Genomic DNA, 24,263 nt, shown 5'->3' on the forward strand with positions numbered 1-24,263 from the left:
AATGAATTTTTATAAAATTTTGGAAAAATTAATTATATTTTTAAAATGTGGAAAATCCTTTTTTTAAAACTAAATTTGAAAAGCTAGATTTATTTTCATATAAAGAAAAAAATAATCAGTTTTCCAGATCTAAAAAATGTCCCAATCTTTCAATAAGAACTCTCAGTTTTTCAAATTTATTGTCTAAAAAAACGGATTTTTCATATTTTTTAAAAAGCAATTCATTTTTTCATATTTTAAGAAAATACAGATTTTTAAGAAAAAAAATGAGTTTTCCTGTTTTTTATGTTTCTCACTCTCCTTGGTAGAGTGAAACACACTCTCCTTGCCACGTCATCGCTTAGAGGGGTAATTATTATATTTTAAATAAGTTTAGGGGGTAATAGGACTCAGGGAAAGGTAAGGTGTGTCGTAGCAACTTCGGGTATAGTTCAGGGGGTAATAGGGCCTTATCCCTGAACTTAATGAAAGGCAAAGTTTCCTAATTTCAGATAATGCAAGGGCAAATTTAATTAACCCTTTTTCTTCTTTTATTGGAAAAAAACAAAACAAACCTAACTCAAATTTGCATAGCCGTCCACGTTTAGTATTTAGCATATTGTCAATCTTAGTTAAAAGAGGGGTGTTGGGGTGGGGTGGGTGGGGGGAGGGGGAAGAGGAGGGGATTGATAATGTTAAGAACCTTAAATTCTTCATTAATTTATACTTTCTCTGATTAGTTCTTATCCAATCTATGGACTTGTCATTGCACCAAGAGAAAGTTGCATAGTGGGGAATCACGTATGCAAGAAACTGGAAAAAGAAATTAACACAAAATGGTGGGTGTGGGGGTAGTATTGATGTCTCTATTAAGTGCTAAATAATTGAAGAAAATGCATTTGCGGTTGCAAGTTGCCACCTTTGAGATTTGACAAGATTTCTTTTTTTGTTTAAATAAATGTGTAGTATTTTCTTTGTTTATTACTAAAAGTTAAAGCTTTTTTAAATCAAAAGGTAGTGGGCACCCGGAACAGATAGATTGGTAACAAATGGATGAAATAAAGATTTCAAAAATAAAAATAAACCATAACCTTAATAAGACAAGTACGTAGATCAACCTTTTTCAAAGTTCTTTATTAAATATATGTGTATTCCAAATTGTCTTGATGATTGAAACACAAGAAATTGTAGTAGCTTATAATCTCAAACCACTCACTCACATCATATTCTATACATGTATGTGGACAAAAATATACACACGTATAATGTGCTTTTGCATCGAACTTTTGTTTATCCAAACCTATGTCTATTGTTTTCTGTTTAATTTAAGTTTCTTTATATTTGGCACGAATAGATCAGAAATGTTCCCTTTCACGGAATCTTATAGATAAACACTCTCACTTTTCAAAATTAAAGGATTCTTATAAGTGATCCTTTTCATAAAACTTGTTTATAATTACTTAATTAGGTACATGACGTTAATAACATAGTCCATATTTAACCAATCCTTGATGATAAGATAACCTTGTTGCTTTCTTGGAACGACGCCAGAAAATAATCAATTTACAATGGTGTCACTCACAATAATATTTCTTACACTAGTATCTAAATGCGACTTCAAAATAGACTTTTTTTTTTTTTCTGTTTTTTTGGTTAACGGTAGGATTTTATATATTATTGAGGTTCGTCCATTGACTAAGAGTAAGGAACTGATCTAAATGATACAGTTCCATTAGCATCTCTATCAAAAGCAAGAGTACTTACAAAGGAAGAAGATGCTTCAAAAACTTATAGATTGTTTCTTTCCACTCCTTGTCCCATAGATGTCCTTCAGAATTCCGCCGGCAGATCTGCGAACATATTATATACTACAAAAAAATAAGTGATTTGCGAAAGTTGAAAATTGCAATTAATAGCAAATAGCGGGGTTAAAACCTCCACGAATTGCGACCTCCAACCTCCGCAAATTAAATTACCATTTTTTTTTTGTAGTGTTAGTTTCCCTTGGGATTTGACGCAGCGACGGGTTTTCCATTTGTAGGAGTAATGACCTGCAATCAGTGAAAACGTGTGAGTATATTGTAGTATTGTAGGAGTAATGACTAGCAATCAGTGAAAATATGCAAGTCGCTAGTAAAATAGACGTGCTTTTTATTTGAATATTCTATTGGGAAAAACAAGCATCCGGACTAGTCCTTACCATCGGAAGCTCAGAAAGTTCGGGGTATCTAAACAGCTGGCCTCCAACCTCACCAACTCGAGTCATGTACGCAGGCCTCGATCAATGTGTCATGGAAGAGACACACGTGGGGCTACAGTCATGTCACATCACCCGAACTTTGGGGTTAGAAAAGTCTCCCTTTGGCTTATATGAGGAAGCTTAGGATAGCAGCGATGGATCATCTTCTTCCTCTCACTATTTGTAACCCTATTATTTTCTCTAAGCAATATACACTGAAGTTCATTATTTTTAGCTCTTATTTTTACTGCATTATTATTTCGAAAACACCCGTGCTCTCCATCACTCCAAATCGATCTCGTCAAAGAGTTCTCGGGGTTGGATACAGCCCACTCGTCTTTAAACCCAATAAAATTAAATCTCTAACTGATTTTTTGGTTAAACCTGATTTCACCGAAAAACAAATATAATGCGTCTCAGTGTCTCGTTAAGATAAAGTTGATTTTCTTATTTTATCTATAAGAGTGACTATTTTCACGACTCTTTAGTACAACCACGAAGAAGTTTCATGCACTGGACCTTTTTCGACGATCCTTGAGTCTTCATGAATAATCTTTCATGACGATTTACAGTTTTTGTGATGATTTTAGTCCCCACAAATGTTTAATTTCTTATAGTGTGAGACAATAATATTTCTTTGGGGGTGTTGTGGGGCTGGTGAAATAATATATGAGTCCACCAAACAGGATAACCAGGTTCTCTATCTGTTCCCTCAAGTAAAAACAGAAAGTAAATAACAGAACATATTTACATGGAAAACTTCTTACTCAAGGGATTAAAAACCACGACCTACCCCAGTATGATTTCCAACTTCACTAAATAGAGTAACTTCATACTACAACCTATTGCAACCTTGGAATTAAACTCTTAATCCCTACCCCTTACAATACCTCTATTGTAAGCCCTTTACAATAACTCTATTACAAAGACACTCTTGACTAATTCTAGCCAAGAACACAATCACACCTTGATTAACCCTAACCAAGAACATAAACCGACAAAGGTTGTAAATCTGTCCTACTTTTACACTTCATTGAAAGTCGTGTAGGAATACAAGTAAAGAACAAAAGACAAAGATTTAACAACTAAAAAGAACCTAAGACATAGACATTTAATACTGAGCTGGTTCCTTTTGTTATTGCAGCTTTGATCTTTGAGAGAGCACTTTGGGAGCAGCAGCGGCTGCCTCTTGAGAGTAAATATTCTTTTTTTATTTCAAAGTGTTAGGTTAAGCATTGGAACATATTGTATATTTATTGGGGAGCATGTGAGAATCATGTGACAATGGATAGGGACATTTCAGTCTTTGGTTTGGCCTCTAGCACACTGCAGCTGTGCTGCTGCGGTTCTGCCAGTCGGTACAGTGCCGCAGCTTTACAGCTGTAGAGTTGACTGTACGACGCGCAAGGAACTTGATCGAGGACCTGGTCCCTATCTGGTTCCTCGAGAGTTTGGGAGATCATCAAAACACAAAATAACATATATTATCAATTTCCCCCCTTATTGATGATGACAAACTTAGAATTGATGTTCCCCCTAAAAACCAGATTCCCACTTGTTCCCTTGCGGATCAGGCCTATCTTCCAAGCAAACTAACATTTTACCCCTTGAACTTCAGCTTATCAATTTATCCTTTGAATAACATGGTATTCTTGAACTTCAGCATATCAATTTACCCTTTGAACAACATGGTGTTCTTGAACTTCAGTATATCAATTTACCCTTTGAAAAAAATGTATTTTCCCCCTTTTGGCATAATTGAAAAGAGTAATATATTGGCATAAGCAAAAAGAAGTGTAGAAGCATTAACTCATGGCAACTTGGGCAACACAACATAAACAAAAACAGGAACAACAAGTTAAATTAAGCATCGCATAAAACAAAGTAATTGCCCAGAATTGATTAATCATAATAAAACGGTAGTCTTAATCAAAGACAAAAATATGATATTTAAACGACCAAAAGTACCAACGTCGTTATCGAACAGGGAGAAAAAGAACAGAACATTTGAAGGATTTTAAAGGGCTTAGGAATATGGGGATTGAGGATAGGATACGAAAGGAACTAAGGAGCTAGAGCCTTGAGAAGTCGATCAACTCTTTCACTAGCATTTCTCTGATCCTGGACCATTTGGTCACAAAGCTCATCAATCTTTTGTCTCAACTTTACATTTTTATCCCTTGACTCATTATTAGCAGCCTCCACCTCACCACTAGGCCCAGGTCCCTGTGCCTTTTCAACAAGTTGGGCTATCAAGAGAGCATTTTCGGCCTGGAGCCTTTGAATCTCAGCAGTGGCTTTCTCTTCTGCTTTAATCAAGCTAGAAATGGTTGAGTTGCTACCAACACCACCCTTCTTTTCCACACACTCACATTCCTCTAAAGTGCCTATAGTGATCATCTGGTTTCGAGTTCCCATAGTGGCTTTTGTTAGAAAGAACCCATATAGAAGACCATGATTGCCCTCTCTTGCATTAACAACCTTTATGATATGATCTATCATGAGCGGTGGAAAACTGATGGAATTGAAAATTGCTAGTGCCTCTAGGAGAACCAGGTCCGCGATGGAGGCAATTGACCTTCTCTCAACTCGTGAAAGTAGCACTTTTTTAACTAGCTAGAATAGGAGATGATACTCAGGCTTAAGCTGTTTCTTGAAAAGCCTTTCCTCAGTAGCAGTCCCTTCCTTTTTGATAACCAAATCCTTGAAAGCCTCAGACGCCTTTCCTTCCACTGTTTTCATCCCAGCAGTTGGGACACCAAGGATTTGACACAGCTTTGCTTCATCCAAGTCAAAACATGTGCCATTTACGGATACAACCAAAGTATAATCATCATTGTAGCACAAATTGGCATAGAATTCTGCCACTTGTTTTTCAAACACACTAGGGGCAGGTTGGACAAAGAGGTGATTCCATTGTTGAAATTCAACAATCTCAAGTAACTCCTTTATCCCATGTTTGTCACTAATATCAGAGTCAAACACTCTGCTTAACAACACTTTTTGAGCCTTTAAATTTTCCTACCTCTCCAACTCAGAAGACTTACTCTTTTGCCTCTTTGAGGAACCAGGTTCCTCACTCAAACTGCTCTTTCTTTTCTTAGGAGGTTGAAATACACTCTTCCCTTTTTCACCCTGTTCGCTTTCGTCAACCACAACATCTTTTTCATTAGTTGTGTTTCCTTTCTCTTCTTTTTTCTTCTTTGAATTCTTCCTAACAAGTGAAGATTTTCCCACTTCCTCTTCCTTATCCTCTACAGGCACCATATCAGTAGCTGACTCAATTTCCTCATCAACAAGCTTACGTTTCACTAACCTCCTCCTTTTGTTGACAACACTCTTCTCCTTACTAGCTTTTAGAGCAGACTCAAGTTGATCCTTTTTCTTTTGCCCAATGGTAGATGCCTTATAAGTAATGTGTTTTCTTTCGTTGACACCACCCTTTTTCACAGTACCAGAGGTTCTTTTTTAAACACTGATCTTATGACAAGATCATTATCAAAATCAACTTCCTTAGGAGGACTGTTAGAACCAGGTTTCTTCTCAGGAGAAGGATCTCTCAGAGGTACAGCAATGGTAAACAGAGTTAGTGGTTTGATCACACCATCCATATTTTCCCTTGAGGAGCCTGGTGTCTCATCCCAGATAGGAGTCTTCCTGAGTACAGAAGACTCAGAACTCTCCTTGGGTTGAGGGACCAAGTCACTCATTTAGTTCGCCCTTTTCTTGTCCATTTTTCATTTCCCCCTGAATCCCTGTACTACCTCTCTCAGCCTGAAAGGTATCAATAAAACCAGCTAAAATCTCGACCTCACTGTCCAAAATGTTGGACCTAACCGGTTCCTTTTCAGACAAAGACCCATCAAACTCTATTGAAGGCTCACTTTCCCCTTTAGCACTATCAAGAGGGATGAATTACCTGAGTTAGTCGAGTTTTCCATATAATTTTCTTTATTAGCAGCATTTTCCTACTCCTCTGTAGTACCAACACCAGCAATCTTGTGCATGTCACCGAAAGTCAATTTTTCAGAAATACCACTTTGACCCTCTGTACCCATAACCTTAGCCACCATAGATTGACTGGAAACCTCGACATCATCATTTTTTCCTCGATTTCCTCAATATTTTAAAGGTATTTCGATATTGACACAGTTTGACCACTCTCTTCCGAGGTGGACTTTTCAGTAGGAATAGGGGATATAGAAGAGAACACGAGTTTTTGGGGTTTAGCTCTTGCGAGTCCTAGGGGGACCAGAAATCATTGGCTTTATTAGTGAGATAGTGGTGTTTTGGTCTATGGAGATTAGGGCATTTGTGGGTGATTCTAACGATTTTGATTTCGATGGTGTTGGAGTTTTGGATGGTGAGAGAGTAGGGTTCATTTCTAGTACGATGGGAGACGGAGGATCGTGTTGAGACATGGTTAATTTGGAAGCAATAAGACACAAAGAGAGGAGAATGCAGACAGTTTGGGGTTTAGCTGTTGTGTTCAGTGAGTGAGAAAAAAGGTGTAACGATCCGCTAGGTCGTTATTGGGGGGGTGACTTAGAAAACTAGACCTCTGTTGGGAATTCAGAGGCCGCGGGTGAGTCCGTAGCGTTATTTTATGTGTCTGTGCATGTTTTGTTTGCGTTTGTAGGGCCTTGGATTGGTGTTGGGATTTTTTGGTGAAAACTGGTGCAAAAACCCTAGCTACTGGTCAAAATGGACCGCGGCAGCTGGTCCGTCGCAGCGGGTAGAGGGTCGTGGCCTCGAGGAGGCGGGACTTTAATGAGGTCCGCCATAGCGGGAGCTTTCCCGCTATAGCGAGACACCGCTGCAGCGGTCCACGGGAGGCAGAAGTCATGTTTTATATTCTTTATTTCGACCCTATTCCCCACATAACACCAAAACAGTTTCCAAGAACTTCTATGGCAAAAATTTAAGGCTAAGGCTAAAGTACTCTTGAAAGGTAAGTCTCAACCCTTGACTTTATTAATTCCATTATCATGATAGGTTCCATGGTTAGTTAAAGGTCCGTTAATGGTGAATGAAAGGGCTAAAACCCTAGAACTTAAGAAACCCTTGAATAATGAATCGGTTGTTGAATTTATCCTTTGTTTAATTATCTAAGAGTATATATTATCGCTTTCTAGGATGAGAACTTGTCTATTAATGGTGAACTTGTTGAATGAGATCTAGGGTTTCATAAAGATAATAGCTTTACCATAAAAACTGCTTGTAAAGGGGTTGGAACGATTAGAAAACCCATGAATGGATAGAATATGATTATTGGGGTTGATATTATAATGAAATAATACTTAGCGATAGTTTACCCATTTGAAAGGGGTAGAAGTAGTTGGGTTCTTTTCCCCAAAGTGTAGTATTGTTTGAGTAGATGATTTGAATACTCATATAGCTCTATGTTTCTAGACTTAGAACGTTCGGAAGCTTTGTGAAAGGGGAAAGCTATCGCGGAGTGATTACATTGTTCCAGTTCTACTTTGAGGTAGGTTACGGTCTACTTGAGTTAGACTTTGATTAGTTGACTGTTTGTGATACGAAATTGACAGAAGAAGCATGATTAGGGCTTCAGACATAAAGTGTGGTTGATAATTCCTACAGTTTGATATAGATTGATTAATTATATGATGAATTGATACGAAATGATAAAGAAGGAGTTCATATATACTCTTTTTGTTGACTTGGAGTAATCCCTTATTCATGATTATTAATGAATTGATTTTTGAGTCTTGATATGACTTGTGACATGGTGACTTGTGTTCCCTGATATTGATTCTTGATTGTTCACATTCCTTATTGAATGTGGAACGGAAATACATTGTGATGAGAAAGATATATAAATATGAAAAGGCACATTTGACAAGGGGTGAGGATGTGACCACAGTTAAAGGCTCGTGATCCGAGGTAAGATTCCGGAGCGAGTGTACATGGACACCATAGGTCCCCTGCAGGTCATAGATAATGGGTCAAACACTACCACTTAGCATGTGTGTACGGATATGTGACAGAGTTGAGATAATTTGTGATTTACGATTGTGTTTGGTGATTACGTGGGTTGAGTTACTCTTATTGATTTCTATTTTTGTGGATTTACCTTATCCTTATGTTGGTTGATATTTAGTGTTGGATGATTTCTGTTGATAGTTCTTGAGATTATGTGTTGTTGTGCCTATCTGTCTATTTTATTAATTTTGTGATTGTATGCATGATACTAATCTTAGTCGGCCTATGATATCTACCGGTACATAGTGTTTGCACTGATACTACCTTGTTGCATTCTTTTGAGCGCGGATTGTGATCTAGAGACTTCTACGAGACCTTATATTTAGCTTTAGGCCAGTTTCCGACAGATTCGAGGGTTTTTTTTATCCATGCCAAGACGCCTGAAGATCTTTCCTATTTTAGATGTCTATTTCATTTCAGACATTTATGTTATTTTTAGACAGTGGTTCTTTTTTTAGACAGTTATGTTAGAGTCCTTGTACAATGACTTTCGGATTTTGGGGATGTAACAGTTTAGACTTCCGCAGGTTTTATTTAATTATGGAATGAATAGACTTTTGGAGATATTTATACTTGTTATATCCTTGAATGCTTTAAATTTGACTAAGTAATTTGATAATGGTTTGGATGGTTGGTTAAGTAGATGGTTCGCCCACTAGGGGATTTGGGTGGGTGCCACTCATAGCTGTTTGGGTCTGATAGAAAGTGAAGTAGTGTGCCTAAGAATTGAAGTGAGGAGAGAGAGATACAAGAAATCGGGTTAAATGGGAGAGAAGGAAACGAGTGTCATTGGGTGTGGAGAAAAGGTGTCAGATATCGGGTCGATTCTAGAGAAAAGAAAAATGTTTGAGAGTGTATTTTGGAGATTGAGGCGGGAAAGAGATTAATAACATGGCACTTTGAGAAATTTAAAATAAGTACTGAAGAGACTGCTAACCTGAATCACAGGAACCAGGTTCCTTGACAATTTTGAAAATACAGGCAAAGGCTTTGAGTAATGCAATGACACCTATACTTGTATAGTCCTGAAGCTGCCATGTGTGTATACCCGTAATAGTATAAGAATGAGTTAAATGCAATAAAAAAACACTTTTTAGCATTGTACCTTTTTTTTAACATAGCCAATCATTGAGGGAACTGGTGAGTGGGTAACTAGTTTAGCTTGATCAAGCCCAACTCCAAGCGATTTCTTTCGAAGTGTTCCTTTCTCAGTGCGTTGATGAAGATGTTTGCTACCTAGTCCTCTGTTTTGCAGAACTTCATACAAATCAATCCTTTTTCAACATTATCCCTCAGGAAATGGTGTCTAACATCAATGTGCTTAGTCATTTTGTGTTACACTGAATTTTTTGCCATATGAAGTGCACTTGGATTATCACACAACAAAGGAACACAGTCAGTGATCACACTAAAATCCTCAAGCAAGAAATAGCATCCACATACTCAGCTTCAGCAGTAGAAAGAGCCACAGAGTTTTGTTTCTTAGTACCCCATGAGATCAAGCATGACCCTAGAAAACATGTCATTCCAGAAGTGCTCTTCCTCTCCATTAAGTACCTAGCATAATTAGCATTAGCATATCCAACTAAGTCAAAATTATCTCCAGAGGGATAGAAGAGGAGCAGGTCCGGAGTTCCTTTGAGATACCTCAAAGTTCTTTTTGCAGCCTTCAAATGAGATTCATTTTGGCTTCATTGGGACCTTGCACACAACCCAACACTAAAGATAATGTCAGGTCTGCTAGCAATTAGGTACAATAAGGACCCAATGATACCTCTATGCATGGTTTCATTGACAGAAGAACCAGGTTCATCCATGTCTAACAGAGTAGCAGCGGCTATAGGTGTATCAATAGGCTTAGCATTCTCCATATAAATCTCTTAATCAACTTCTTAATGTATTTTTGTTGACTGATCATGATGCCTTTTGGGGTTTGCTTTACTTGTAGCCCCAGGAAGAAATGTAGCTCACCCATCATGCTCATCTCAAATTCACTTCCTATGAGCTTGGAAAATTCTTCACAAAGGAAATTATTGGTAGCACCAATAATGAAATCATCAACATAAACTTGCACAATTAATAAATTTCTCCCTCTTTTCTTCACAAATAAGATGTTGTCAATTTTTCCTCTTGTAAAACCATTTTCAAGAGGAAACTTTGACAATCTCTCATACCATGCTCGAAGAGCTTGCTTTAAACCATACAGAGCCTTGTCAAGCTTGAACACAATGCTCAGGATGCTCATGACTTTCAAAACCAGGAGGTTTCTTGACAAAGACTTCTTCCTTCAGATATCCACTAAGAAAGGCACTTTTGACATCCGTTTGGAACAATTTGAATTCCATATGAGATGCAAAAGCAATAAGAATCCTGATTGCTTCCATTCTTGCAACAGGAGCAAAAGTCTCATTATAGTCTATTCCCTTTTCTTGATTGTAGCATTGAGCTACCAGCCTAGCCTTGTTCATTGTAGTGTTTTCAAATTCATCAATCTTATTTCGGAACACCCACCTAGTCCCAATCACTGTTCTGTTTGAAAGCCTAGGGACCAAGTGTCACACTTGTTTCTCTCAAATTGATGAAGCTCTTCTTGCATATCAACTATCCAATCAGTATCTTTCAATTCTTTCTTGATATTCTTGGGTTCAACTTGAGATAGGAAGGCTGAGAAGGAAAGCATATTTCTCGACCTAGACTTAGTTTGAATACCAGAGTCTAAGAGAGTAATCACATTGTGGAGAGGATGAGATCCCGTGTGCTTCCAGTTGGATAATTGAACTTCATGATTCGAAGGACCAGGTTCCTCCATATTCGATTCATCATTGACATCAACAAGGGCATGACTTCCATCTCTATATCCAACCACAGGAGTACCTGATACAGCATCAGCTACCCGATCTTCAGCTTCGAGTGGAGTAATGGGGGGACCAGGTTCCTCAGTGCCTTCTGGAGATTCTGTTGCATCTTCTTCATCACTTTGTTTGATCTGACTCATTAATTCAGTCTTTCCATTTGAAATTTCGATGGCTTCATCAGGGACTTTTGTAAATTCACCATCTTCATCTTCATTATTGTGTGCCTTTTTGCTACCCAAATCATATGATTCATCGAAGATCACACACATCCTTTCTTTGTATGCAAACACCAGGTCCTCTACGATCTTATTGACAATTAAGGATTCCAATCTGTCTGTGTCTCAATTTTGTATCATTACCAATGACACAACGATATATTAAGAACACAGGGTTATGTTAGATCCCACAGATATGAGGACCACTTCACAAGTTGTGCTTCACATAAAAACACATAGTACATGTTCTCAGTTGCAAGGGAGAATGTCTTGCCAGTTTTGCCAGTGCCAAGAATGCACTCATTCTTTTCATTTCCAAATGACATCTTCCCTTCTTGGTAGTCCTTGAGTGAGAGAAATTCATTCATTCAGTTATCCACCTTGATCAGCTCCCATCCGTGTACCTTTTTGACTACTTCCTCTCACTCAAGCCTGCCGGCTGGATCACTAACTGAGTTTAGGAACCCAAACCAGATTGGGTCCCTTGGAGTGATTGAGAGGATGAATTAAGCTTCTTTTTGCCCATGTAGGTAAGTCAGTTTTTCTTTTGCAATGACCAGGTCCCTCCGCTCTCGATCTCTTTTTGACAAATTTTTTATTTCTCTTAGGGGATTGAAATTTGACTTTGCATGCCCTTTTGAAATGGCCAGTCTGACCACAATAAGTGCATAGCCAACTTTCAGTTATAGAGACAGCCTTGCTGTGGAGATTGTTGGGAATTTGGTCTTTTGAAAACCAAGGCCTTGTCTGTCTCCTGCATCATTTGTGTACATAGAAAAAATTGAGGACCAGGTCCACTACAGTGACTCATCTAGCTTAATTTTCACGCTTTTCAGATTCTCCTGAAGCTCCTTATTCTTTTCCAGCTTAGCCTTGAGACATATTTTGGTTTTCTCAAGCTCGCTTTCAAGCTTAAGCTAAATCTGACTTGCCTCCTTCTTTCCTTTAGAAAGTGTATCCGTCCATTTCTTCATTTGACTGTTTAGCAAGGAATTTTCTCTAGTAACTTCCTCAACCTGTTCCCTCAAGTCTACTATGCAGACTACCATGTCGTCCCTTTCTTGTTCTAATTCGTCAATCTTCTGGTTAGAGCCTCCTTTTATTTAATGAGACTATGATACTCATTGATTAAAATGTTTGCTAATGAGATCAATTTTCTATGCGAGTAACTTTTCAGTTTTGTTTGAACATCAAGAAGGTTTACCTCATCTTGCTCACTTCTATCACCAGTGTCAGATTTTGCCATGAGAGCAAAGATTGAATTGTATGTTGAGGGTTCATCGTTGATAGCCAACATGGATGTGTCAACTAAGTCCTCTTCATCTTCAGATTCACTTGGCCCATGCGGCTAGAGCCTGCTTCACCAAGTTGTCAGCTGCTTCTCTTCTTTAGAACTTTATGTCAGGATCCTGGTTCCTCTTTGCTGCTTTGTCAAATTTATTATTAAAATGGTCCTTCTTGTGGAGATGACATTCTCTGATGAAATGCCCAGGTTTCCCACATTTGTGACAGCAGTTATATCCCTAGAGATTTTTGCTGTAACTTCCCTTCTATTGGAGCCCACCATTTTTTCGAACCAGTTTTTGAAATCTATGAGTGAGATATGTCATGTCTGACTCATCATCACTTGAATCACTCTTATCATCAGCCTTGAGAACTAGGTTCTTCTTTTTCCTTGGCTCCCTTCTTTTCAGATCTTATGTTCGTTTGAGCTCATAGGTTTTGAGATTACCAATGAGCTCGTCAATGGTCAGTTTTTACAAATTCTTGACTTCAGTGATGGCATTTACTTTACTTTCCCAAGAATTTGGCAGTACACTTAGTAGTTTGTGAACCAATTTGTTTGTCGCAATGATTTCACCAAGGGAATGAAGTTCATTTATGATGAAAGTGAATCTAGTATGCATATCATAATAGACTCACCATCCTTCATCTTGAAAAGCTCATATTCTGTGGTAAGCATGTCTATTTTAGACTGTTTCACCTGACTAGTTCCCTCATGAGCGGTTTGAAGAGCATCCCAGATCTCCTTTGCCAATAGGCATGATGAGATGTGATTGTACTCACCAGCCCCATACCGCACACAAGGATCTTCTTGGCTCTGTAGTTCTTTTCAACAGCCTTTCTATCAGTCTCATTATATTCCTTCCTTGTTTTTGGAACTATTTCAACTCCAGCCTTATTTTTCTTCATAGGAACAAAAGGACCATCACAGATAATGTCCCATAACTCAGAGTCCTAAGCCATGAGATAATCATTCATCCTTGTCTTCCACCATCCATAATATTTACCATTGAATCTTAGTGGTCTTGTCCTAGATTGTCCTTCATCTATGTTCGGTGCAGCAGCTATGAGAAAGATCCTTTCTAGGTGTTAACCTTTAAAAAGAACCTGCTCTGGCACCAAATGATATAATATATGAGTCCACCAAATAGGATAGAGAACCAGGTTCTCTATCCATTTCCTCAAGTAAAAACAGAAAGTAAATAACACAAGATATTTACGTGAAAACCTCCTTCCTCAAGGGATTAAAAACCACGACCTACCCCAGTAGGATTTCCAACTTCACTAAACAAAGCAACTTCAGATTACAACCTATTGCAACCTAGGAATTAAACTCTTAATCCCTACCCCTTACAATACCTCTATTGTAAGCCCTTTACAATAACTCTATTGCAAAGACACTCTTGACTAACTCTAGCCAAGAACACAATCACACCTTGACTAACTCTAGCCAAGAACATAAACCGACAAAGGTTGTAGATCTGTCCTACTTTTACACTTCTTGAAAGCCGTGTAGGAATACAAGTAAATAACAAAAGACAAAGACTTAACAACTAAAAAGAACCTAAGACATAGATATTGAATACTGAACTGGTTCCTTTAGGGCCTGTTTGGAAAGCCAGCTAGGTAATTGGAATTGGGTGTAATTGAATGTAATTACACAATTTGGCCTGTTTGTTTGACCAAGCAATTATACAGTTAGGTAGAAATTGGGTGTAATTGAGAAAGTGTAATTACACTCTCCAATTCTCGGGGGAGGGGGGGGGGGGGGGGGGGGGGTTGAGGTGGGTGTAATTACACCACACCCTGTAATTACAGGGTAACTTTTTAGTTTGTTTCTTTTTTGTTTATTTTAATTTCTTTTTATTTTTAATTTATTTTTTTATTTCTATTAGTTTAATTTCTTTTGATTTTTAATTTATTTTTTATTTCTATTATTTTTATTTCTTTTGATTTTTTTTACTTTTATTTTTTTTTTAAATGTATTTTTCTTTTTATATTATTTATTTTTCATTTCCTTTCTTTTCATTTCCAGCCTTTACTTCTTGTGGTTCCATGTAATTGCTCATATTTTTTAATTTTATTCATTTAGCATAACCGTGTTATTATTCTAATTTTTAAAACTGCACCTCTTAATATTTGGAAAAATGAGTCATTAACAAACTTGGCATATAACGAGTGGCGTTATTAAAGTAGAATTTCGTTATGAATGAGGTTATAGAGAATTTCGTTGTGAATGAGGTTATAGACTTATATTTTTCATTTCTTTTGAATTATTTACTTAAATTACGTTGGAACTCACTTATGTAATGTTGGAATTTGACATAAGAGTATTATGTTAAACTTTTCTTTTGGATTTTGAATTTAGGTTACATTTTCAATTTTAAGTTATTTGCTTTCACACTGCATGTTGTTTATTTTTCACTTACATTTGATGGATTTTTTGTGTCAAACATTTGAATAATGTTATGGCATTATATTTATAAATATTATTTTTTTGTCAAACATCCAATCCATGATGTTCTCACAAAAAAAGTCTTCTTTTAAGTTTTATAATTAATTAAAATTAAATATTATTAATTTGAAAAATATATATCAATTATTTTTTATAATTTTAGTTACAAATATATGATTATTAATTAATATATTTTCAAGAAACAATGTGTTATTAAATAACTAATTTAATATCATTTATAAAGGAAAATATTTTTAAATATTTTATTTTTAAATTAAACTAACTATGTAATTACACTTGTGCAACCAAACAGCGCACTTGTAATTACATTGTAATTACTTATGACAAACAAACAGGTCGTTGTAATTACACTATTGTGTAATTACTACCCTAGTAATTACACCAATTCCAATTATCAGGTGGCTTTCCAAACAGGCCCTTAGTTATTGCAGCTTTGATCTTTAAGAGAGCACTTTGGGAGCAGCGGCGGCTGCCTCTTGAGAGTAAATATTCTTTTTGATTTCAAAGTATTAGGTTAAGCATTGGAACATGTTGTATATATATTGGGGAGCATGTGAGAATCACGTGACAATGGATAGGGACATTTCAGTCTTTGGTTTGACCTCTAGACACCTGCGGTACATGCTGTCTTCTCGGGTTCTAGGTGGGTACGATCTTGCCGCAACTTTAGTACAGTAGAGTTGACACTATGACACGCGGGGACCTGATCGAGTACCTAATTCCTATCTGGTTCCTCGAGAGTTTGACAAATCATCAAAACACAAAATAGCATATCTTATCATGTGGGGATGGGGGTGGGTGGGTACCCCACCATGGTTTGCCATGAATTAGAGGGCTTTATGATTACCAAGTTAGACATAATATATAAATAGAAGTGACATAGGTAATAGGCTCTTAACGAAAATGGAAGTATTATAACCATTACTCAATTAGTGTCCTTTGCAAGTGCTTACATTCTTCTTGCCGTGCTAACATGGTGATGTCTGATAAAAAAAAGTTATCAACATCACTATATTAAACTTGTACAGACGCAACGTACAGTACTAGTCACCTTGATAGTTTTAGACTATTACTCTCTCTATTTCATAATAAGTGTCACCTTAGCCAAAATTTTTTGTCCCATAATAAGTGTCATCTTAGTAAATCAGGACATAAATTGACGAGTTTTTCCCAATTCTATCCTTAGACAATAAAGTAACATCTAAATGATGATTGGAAAAGCACATAAGTAACTTCAGACGTTTGTGCCAAGATTCTAAAAAAACTTATTTAAAAAGTACTTTTGACTTTTTTCAAAAGTACTTTTCAAAAAAGTATTTTTGGCTAAAAGCAGTTTGTGTTTGGCCAATTAATTTGAAAAGTACTTTTGAGCAGCAATTAGTGTTTGACCAAGCTTTTAAAAAGTGTTTTTATGTGTATTTTTCTCAAAAGTACTTTTCAAAAAAGTGTTTTTGGGCAAAAACTATTTTTTTTTAGCTTCTGAAAAACTGTTTTTGCTACTCCCCAAAAGTACTTATTTTCTCCTAAAAGCTTGGCCAAACACCTCACTTTTTTTAAAATAAGTACTTATTGATAACATAAGTACTTTTGGGGAAAAAATAAGCTTGGCCAAACAGGCTATTGGTAGTGCTGGATTCCCAATGTCAAAATTTTTTCTTCTTGTGCATGCTCTAATCAAAAGGTAAAAGTAATTTATTTTTATTATATAGGGGTAGTTTGGTAAACTTCACATTGCATTATTGGTTTCTTAATATGCGTGTTTTTGGCTAAGGTGACATTTATTATGGGACGGAGGGAGTACTATATTAAGAGATAACTTGAAAAAAATTTACTAAATCAACAAAATATAACATTTTTCCATGGGGAAAACTACAACAGTAAAAATCACATACAATAATTGATAATTTTATCATCAGCACAAGATCAAGCAAAGTTCTTGTTTTGCAACAAAAATCATAGTAATTCGTGTAAATAAATGAATACGTCTAATCATAACCTTTATAACTTTATTCACCAATTAATAATATCAATGATTGATTAGAAAATATAAAAAGGGATGACAAAGAAATTCTTGGAAACATACACATATAACAGCAGAAATACTAAGATGATTAGACTCAATTTATTAAGTAAGATGATTAGAGTCAATTTATTAAGTAAGATGATTAGAGTCAATTTATTAAGGCTCTTCAGTTCTTGAAAGGATCTATTTGAACAATCACCAACTTGAGCCACAATAAAATTAAAAAAGATGAAAACAAGTACCTCCACCAGAGGCCAGTGATTTATGTAGTCTATAGCCTATAGGTATAGAATAGTACCTCATAGTTCTCACTCTGATGCATATGTGGGCTCATCACTCCATAATGTTTCAGAAAGGTACTTCTACCTACATTTACTTGGCTTTTCCTCAAATAAAAACAAAGAAAGACCTACTAAAAAGCTTTACTATTGTACTCATCTAGACTAATTGTAAGAAAAGAGAGTGCTCGCCCGGAACAACAGCCGAGAAAGATGATAATTAGAAAATAGTATACTCTCTTACTTTTACATGCATGCTAACTTTTACTGTACGGTTTTCTGTCTAAAAGACTTGTCCCACCCTTTTTGGTGCAACGGGAACAGTTGTCATCGTATGACCAAGAGGCCATATCATGAGATGAATCCGTGAAAACAATCTCTCGTAGAAATAATAGATCCAATGTAGTTCGGTCCTTCTTCAAACTATGCACATTCGCGGAAGCTTAGTGCACTAACCTTTTTTGTTTGTTTGGAGGGTGGGGGATGAAATAGCAAGCCAAGGGTAACTACTAAAGAAGCTCACTAAATATGCAAGTCAATTTTTGTGCTTCAGCTAATAGTCTTTTTGGTCAAGTTTTTGGAAAGTCAAAAGTACTTATTATAGTAAGTAAGGTGAGGTGTTTGTCCAAACTTTTAAGGAAAAAATAAGTGCTTTTGGGAGTAGTAAAAATTATTTTTTGAAAGCTAAAAAGTGTAGCTTTTTTTAGAAGCACTTTTAGAACCTTGACCAAACACAAATTACTGCTCTGATATTTGATAAAAATATTTTTAAAATTGAATGGCCAAACACGAGCTGCTACTCTCCAAAAATACTTTTTCAAAACACTTTTCAAAAGAAGCAGACTTTAGAAGCTTGATCACACAGACAACAGTTCAGCTAATTATGAGAAGTTGAATAAGAGCTAAGAAGACAACATTGAGGGGCTATGATTTTAAACAATACTATATCATAGACTATTACACATTTCTCATCGGTCCCTTTTATCTCAATCTCAAGTGCCGTTCGACTTATCATTGTTAAAGTAATCATCAAATTTCATGCTTTAAATAGTTTATAACTTTCAATTGACCTAGATTTCGTCATCAATTCACAATTGCTATTGGCCGTGAAACTTAAATATGTTTTCCAAATTGCATATAGCTTTTTCTAAGATTGACTTTGAACTATTTTCTTCTCCCATTCCAATAATCCAATCCTAGCTTAAATAATTCCTGTCCCAATCATCACAAACTTTTCTTCCTTTTAAGTATCATTACATGTACTGTTTGGCAATTCTCCAAAAACTCCACCTTCATTAAGATTTCATGATATGCATGTATTAAATGGTGCGGATGCATACATCATACATACATGCATCTACATGACCCCTTGTCTTTCTATATTAAATATGCATCAACTATGTCTCAATCCAAAACTAGTTGGGGTTGGCTATCTAAATTATTTTAATATAGTATAAATAGTTTTTGGTCGGTCATCAACTTACCACAACTCTGGACTTGAAACCAACTATGCTACTATATATATGCTTCAACGTTGTCTCCATTACAAATTAATTGGGGTCGGTTGTATGTATCCTAAATCTCTTTTCATAGTTTAACTATTTTTAGGATAGTGAGTAAACCTCACTCATTTTAACGCCTAAACCATGATATGAAATAAGTCGACGAATCATAAATCGAATTTCAAATACTCGAAAGCGGTAAATACGCAATATGTGGCTCACCTGAAAATCTTAATCATCAACTTACCATAACCCGCCTCCTTTATCTCGACTTCGAACCGACGGTGATTACATATAGGTAGAGTTGATGATGCCTTTTTTATTTTTATTTTTTTATCTTTCATTGTGCTTCATAAATGAATATTTTATTATCTGCTATCATCAAGCTCATCACAGTACAGCTAACTCATTGTTTAATCTGGCGCACTTTTCAAGCCTTTTGCTCCTATAAAACCTCCCCATAACTTACCTTAAGTCCTTAATAGCTTTATCTGAAAACCAAAGCTTATTCCAAATACAATCAATAATGATTTCATCAGAGCATTACTTAGCTCCAGAAAATCTCTCATCACTTCCCATTGATTACACCTTCATGCACAAAAACTTACCATACCAATTCAACACATTCTTAACCAATAACAATATATCAAATTATCAGGCCTCTTTTCCTATTCAAGACTTCATGAGTACACAGCCATCATGCATCAGCAGTAACTCAACCTCTGATGAATCGGAGGAACAACAACATAGAATCATCGATGAACGAAAGCAGAGGAGAATGATATCAAACAGGGAATCAGCTAGAAGATCAAGGATGAGGAAGCAGAGGCACCTTGATGAACTATGGTCTCAAGTGCTTCGTCTACGAACAGAGAATCAAAATCTGATCAATAAGTTAAACACCGTCTCGGAATCTCATGAGAAAGTCGTTCAAGAGAATAGGCAGCTCAAGGATGAGGCCACTGATCTTCGTCGAATGATTACAGACATTCAACTTGATAGTCCTTTCGATGCTTTCAGTGACCTGGACGAGGTTCATCATCTCAAGGCTGAATCATCAAACCAATCCACCAGATAGAAAATTTTACTCATTTGCTTCTCTGAAAGTATGATTTGCTTTACTAACTTTAAGGATTCAGAGATAAGGAAGGAGAAAATTAGATTGAGCTGGAGATATTTTCCATGTTTTTCCTTCACCATGTTGTTCTCTTTTACCTGAATGCCAGTTATGAGTCTTTAGTTGAATGTGAAGCATAACGTCATGTTTTCCGTTAATTTGGACCTTTCCTCCCTCCGCGTAATTCGCTGTCTGCACTAGAATCAAAATCCATGAAAACGAAAACACCAGTAGTTCATGATCAACAAATCAACGTCACCATGATTAGCTTACTACATACATCAGTCATTTAATAACCACCTATGAGAGTGGCAAATGCTCGGATATTGAGCGGGTCGAAAACGGGTTAACCAAAAAGGGATAAAATATCCGATCCGCCCATATTTAACACGGATTAAAAAATGGGTTAACCACGGATAGTATGAAAGCAAAAACTCAGGTGAGAGCACAAGCTAAAAGCCAAATTAAGCTTAGCCTACCAGAAAACAAGAATTCATGAAAAATAACAAGCAGACAAATGAGTATTGATAATATGAACATTCATATTATCCATCTGGATGTCCATATTTTAGTAGATAATATGGATATTATGATCCATTTTTAAATGGTCAATTATCCAACCCATATTTAATACTAGGTCAAATCGGATGGTTACTTGTTTTTTAAAACCATTTTGTCAGCCCTAACCACATATAATGTGGCAAGGAAAGGAAAATCGTAACTCTTAACAGGAAAATAACTATCAAAAGATTTGGCAGGTTGGCAAACTGAAAGCATCATCAGTTAAACATTTTCTTTTACATATCAATAGAAGAACAAACAAGGTTATAGAAAAAAGAAAAAAAAAAAAAAAAGCATAGTGTACAAATTAAGAGAATGAGGCTGGGTAAATTGAAGTCAGCAAAAGGGCAGGGCCGCATCATCAGTCCGGTTTTGCACACAAATAGCACAAGCAACAAGACAAATGGAGGTGGAGCTGCTGGTAATGGTGGCTGATAATTCATCAAGGACTACTATAAGAAGCAAAACATTTGAAAAGGCAAATCCACTATGATCCAGCTGCTACTGTTTTTCACTTTTTGTGAGCACAACGGACATCAAATCAGCCAGTACATTTGTGGTTTGTGGACTATACAGAAGAATCCATTCTTCAGGTGTCATTGGTTGCTTTTTCCTTCTATCTTTCAACGTCTATTGCGTTAGCAAAATCACATATTCTCAAATAATATGTTACAGATATATCCACTGTCTATTCGAATCTGCGACTTAAGTAGCACAAAAAATAAAAAGTTGAACCAAACTAGTGCAAAAAAAAAAAAAAAATCCATTAGTAGTATTCACGCACGAATTTCGTGCGTGAAAAGGACAAAGTGCGAAATTTCACTTTGGCCCTTTCACGCACGAAATTCGTGCGTGAATATGCTGAACTGTTTTTTTTTTTTTTTTTTTGCGTTACCTTTCCAAACACGTTTTTTTCCATACTTTGGGCAAAGATTAGTCATATTTCAAAATTCTAAAATATCAATATTTTATATAAAACTTAATATCTTTTTTGCGTACAATAATGTCGGCTCATTACATCAAGTCCACCTAAACGTTTGGATCGTCGTTTTAGGGATTCTAAAGTGCCCCGAAGCAAGTTTTGAAACTTGTAATATTTATAGGGTTTTGATTTAAGTGTTTTAATAATAATTCATCCAATACGAGAGGTTTATACTAATTAAAAAATAATTCATTCCATTTAATTACAATACTAATTCAAAGCAATACAATAATAAATTACAATTACAATAACAATACAATCTTCAAGTTCTAGAGGCTCTATTACTTCGAGACGTGCTTGTACTACCACGGCCTTGTTGCCCACACGAACGCTTGTCATGGCCATATTGCTTACATATAGAGCACTTGCGAGAGTAAGTTCTTTCACTAACATCCATTTGATTGGGTCTACGACTCCGTGAGTTAATGCCTAATTTTCTAATGTAATCCTTGTTAGCAACCATCGAAAACGGCTCGTTTGGCCAATAAGCTTCATTACCAAGTGGGTGGAATTGGCCGGAATATGCTCTAAGGTAACTTTGGACCTTGTATTCCCCCGCCACATAATTTGTTACCGTTTTTCTCATTCTCTCGAAGCACTTGACATGAGAACACGGCGTGGTACGTTTGCCACTTACCACAAGTGCATATTCTTGTTGCCTCATAAACGGTATGCACGTTTCCACCCTTACCGTTATAATAACCCGTCCTAACTTCATACACATGTTGAATTGGGTCATACTCGGTCATTTGGTGACGCTCACATTTTTGTCTATAATGCTCCATAGTTTTGAAGGGCTTTGGCATCCATGTCCCGCCGTCGGCTAATATCGCTCTGGCCTGCCTTGTCCTAACAACAAATCGCTCCACCACCTGCTTGAAAGTCATTCTCACCATTGCGGTGACAGGTAGTCCTCGAGCAGATTTCAGCAAGCCATTGAAAGACTCTGAGCTGTTTGTTGTGAGCATGCCCCATCTTTTTCCTCCATCAGCATGAAGCGTCCATTTTTCAACATCGAGCTTCATCAACCAAACGTATGCGGGTTCACTCACTGACCTGATCAGATCCATTTTTGCAGCCCATTTTCGTTGTTGATGCTCCATCGCAGCCCCCCACATCAATTTGTTTAGAGTGCCATTGTGAAACGTTGATTGCAAATTCGCCTTCAAGTGCCTTAAACAATATCGATGGTAAACAAAGGGAGGCTGCCACCCCGGTAAATTATCCATATTGTGCAATATGCCTTTATGACGATCAGACAGCACGCATATGCCGGTACGATCCTTAATAACATGAGTTTTCAAATGGGTCAAAAAGATCCCCCATGTGTCGTTGCTCTCGTTAGCGGCAATTGCGAAAGCAAGAGGAAATATTGACCCATTGGCATCCATTCCTATTGCAATTAGGAGCTTGATGTCGTAGGCACCATATACATGCGTACCATCTATGGATATCACTGGTCGGCAGTGAGCAAAACCATCAATGCATGGTTTGAATGTCCAAAATACGAAGTTGAAGATTTTACCCTCTATAAGTCGCCACTCTACAACAGTACCAGGATTAAAATGTTGTAGAGCTGCCATATACCTTGGCAGCGATCGAAAAGAAGTATGCCAATTTCCAAAGACCATCTCAAAAGCGCGTCTACGCCTGAGAAATCCCTTTCTGTTGCTTATAGTTTTACTATATACGGCTTGAACGTTTCGAATACAATCTTTAATGGGGAACCTGCACAAGTTTAAACAAACAACATTTAGTAATGATCTTTCAATTGATATAAGACATATAATGTACTAGGTAGGATAAGTTACCTTGGCGTTTCGGCAATGTCTTTAAGTAACACTTGAGCAATCATGTTTGTATCTAAATTATAATGATCTGCTCGATTTTCTTCCATATCACAAGTGTGTCTTTCGCGAAATTTTGTGATAGCCCACATACCATCAGGCTTAACAATTCCCCGAAGCAACCACTCACAGCCTTGATACCGTCGTCTACAAATTAGCCTCCATATCTTTGAGGTTGACTGATCAACCTTAAACTCTCTCATGTCCTTAAAACAATAAATTTTGACAGCCCGTTGCAAAGCTTTTTTGGATGCGAACAACATTCCCTTTGCAAGGTAGCATCGATCTTTGTTGAGATCCTTAGGTTCAATCCAGGTTTTTAAGCGACTATCATAATCTTCTCTTGTGAAGACAAATGCATCATCACGACCCTGCAGGCTATCAAGATAAGGGATATTGTTAGAATGCCACTGAATTGGGCTTTCAGAAGTTGGGTTTTCAGCCATCGGTGGTGGTACGTGGTGGTGCATTGGTTGTTGTTGGTTTTGGCTTTGAGGAATATTGTTGGTCATACCAACTTGAACATCATCATCGTCTTCATCATCGGTTACCTCTACATTATTAGCTATTTCATCGTCATCACTTGATGATGACTCATAATAATTAGGAAAATCTTCATTATTAAGTGCATTCATCCTCCTACATAAAAAGTAACATATTTTAAATACCAACATCATACATATATATAGATAATTTAATATCAAGGTGATGAACTTACTGTTGTTCATAAGCACTGTCATGGTGTGGAGAATGATCAACTCCACCAAACTGAGAGGATTGACCAACATCCATATTTGGTACCACTGGTGAGTTTTGAGAATAGTTCCTATAAAGATTTGAAAACTGGTTATTTACCAATTCATACAACAAACACATGCTACTACATATAATAATAATAT

General features: G+C 36.7%; 1 protein-coding gene across 1 annotated transcript; it reads left to right on the top strand.

Annotated features, from left to right (window-relative positions):
- Positions 1–19,344: 19,344 nt before the first annotated feature.
- On the top strand, positions 19,345–20,132 carry LOC132060831 (basic leucine zipper 43-like). The gene has a single exon (XM_059453738.1). It carries the CDS (start codon positions 19,384–19,386, stop codon positions 19,933–19,935), a length of 552 nt encoding a protein of 183 aa, XP_059309721.1. The 5' UTR covers positions 19,345–19,383; the 3' UTR covers positions 19,936–20,132.
- The last annotated feature ends 4,131 nt before the right edge of the window (positions 20,133–24,263 follow it).

This window comes from Lycium ferocissimum, chromosome 6 (assembly GCF_029784015.1).
Source record: "Lycium ferocissimum isolate CSIRO_LF1 chromosome 6, AGI_CSIRO_Lferr_CH_V1, whole genome shotgun sequence".
Classification (NCBI taxonomy): Eukaryota; Viridiplantae; Streptophyta; class Magnoliopsida; order Solanales; family Solanaceae; genus Lycium; species Lycium ferocissimum.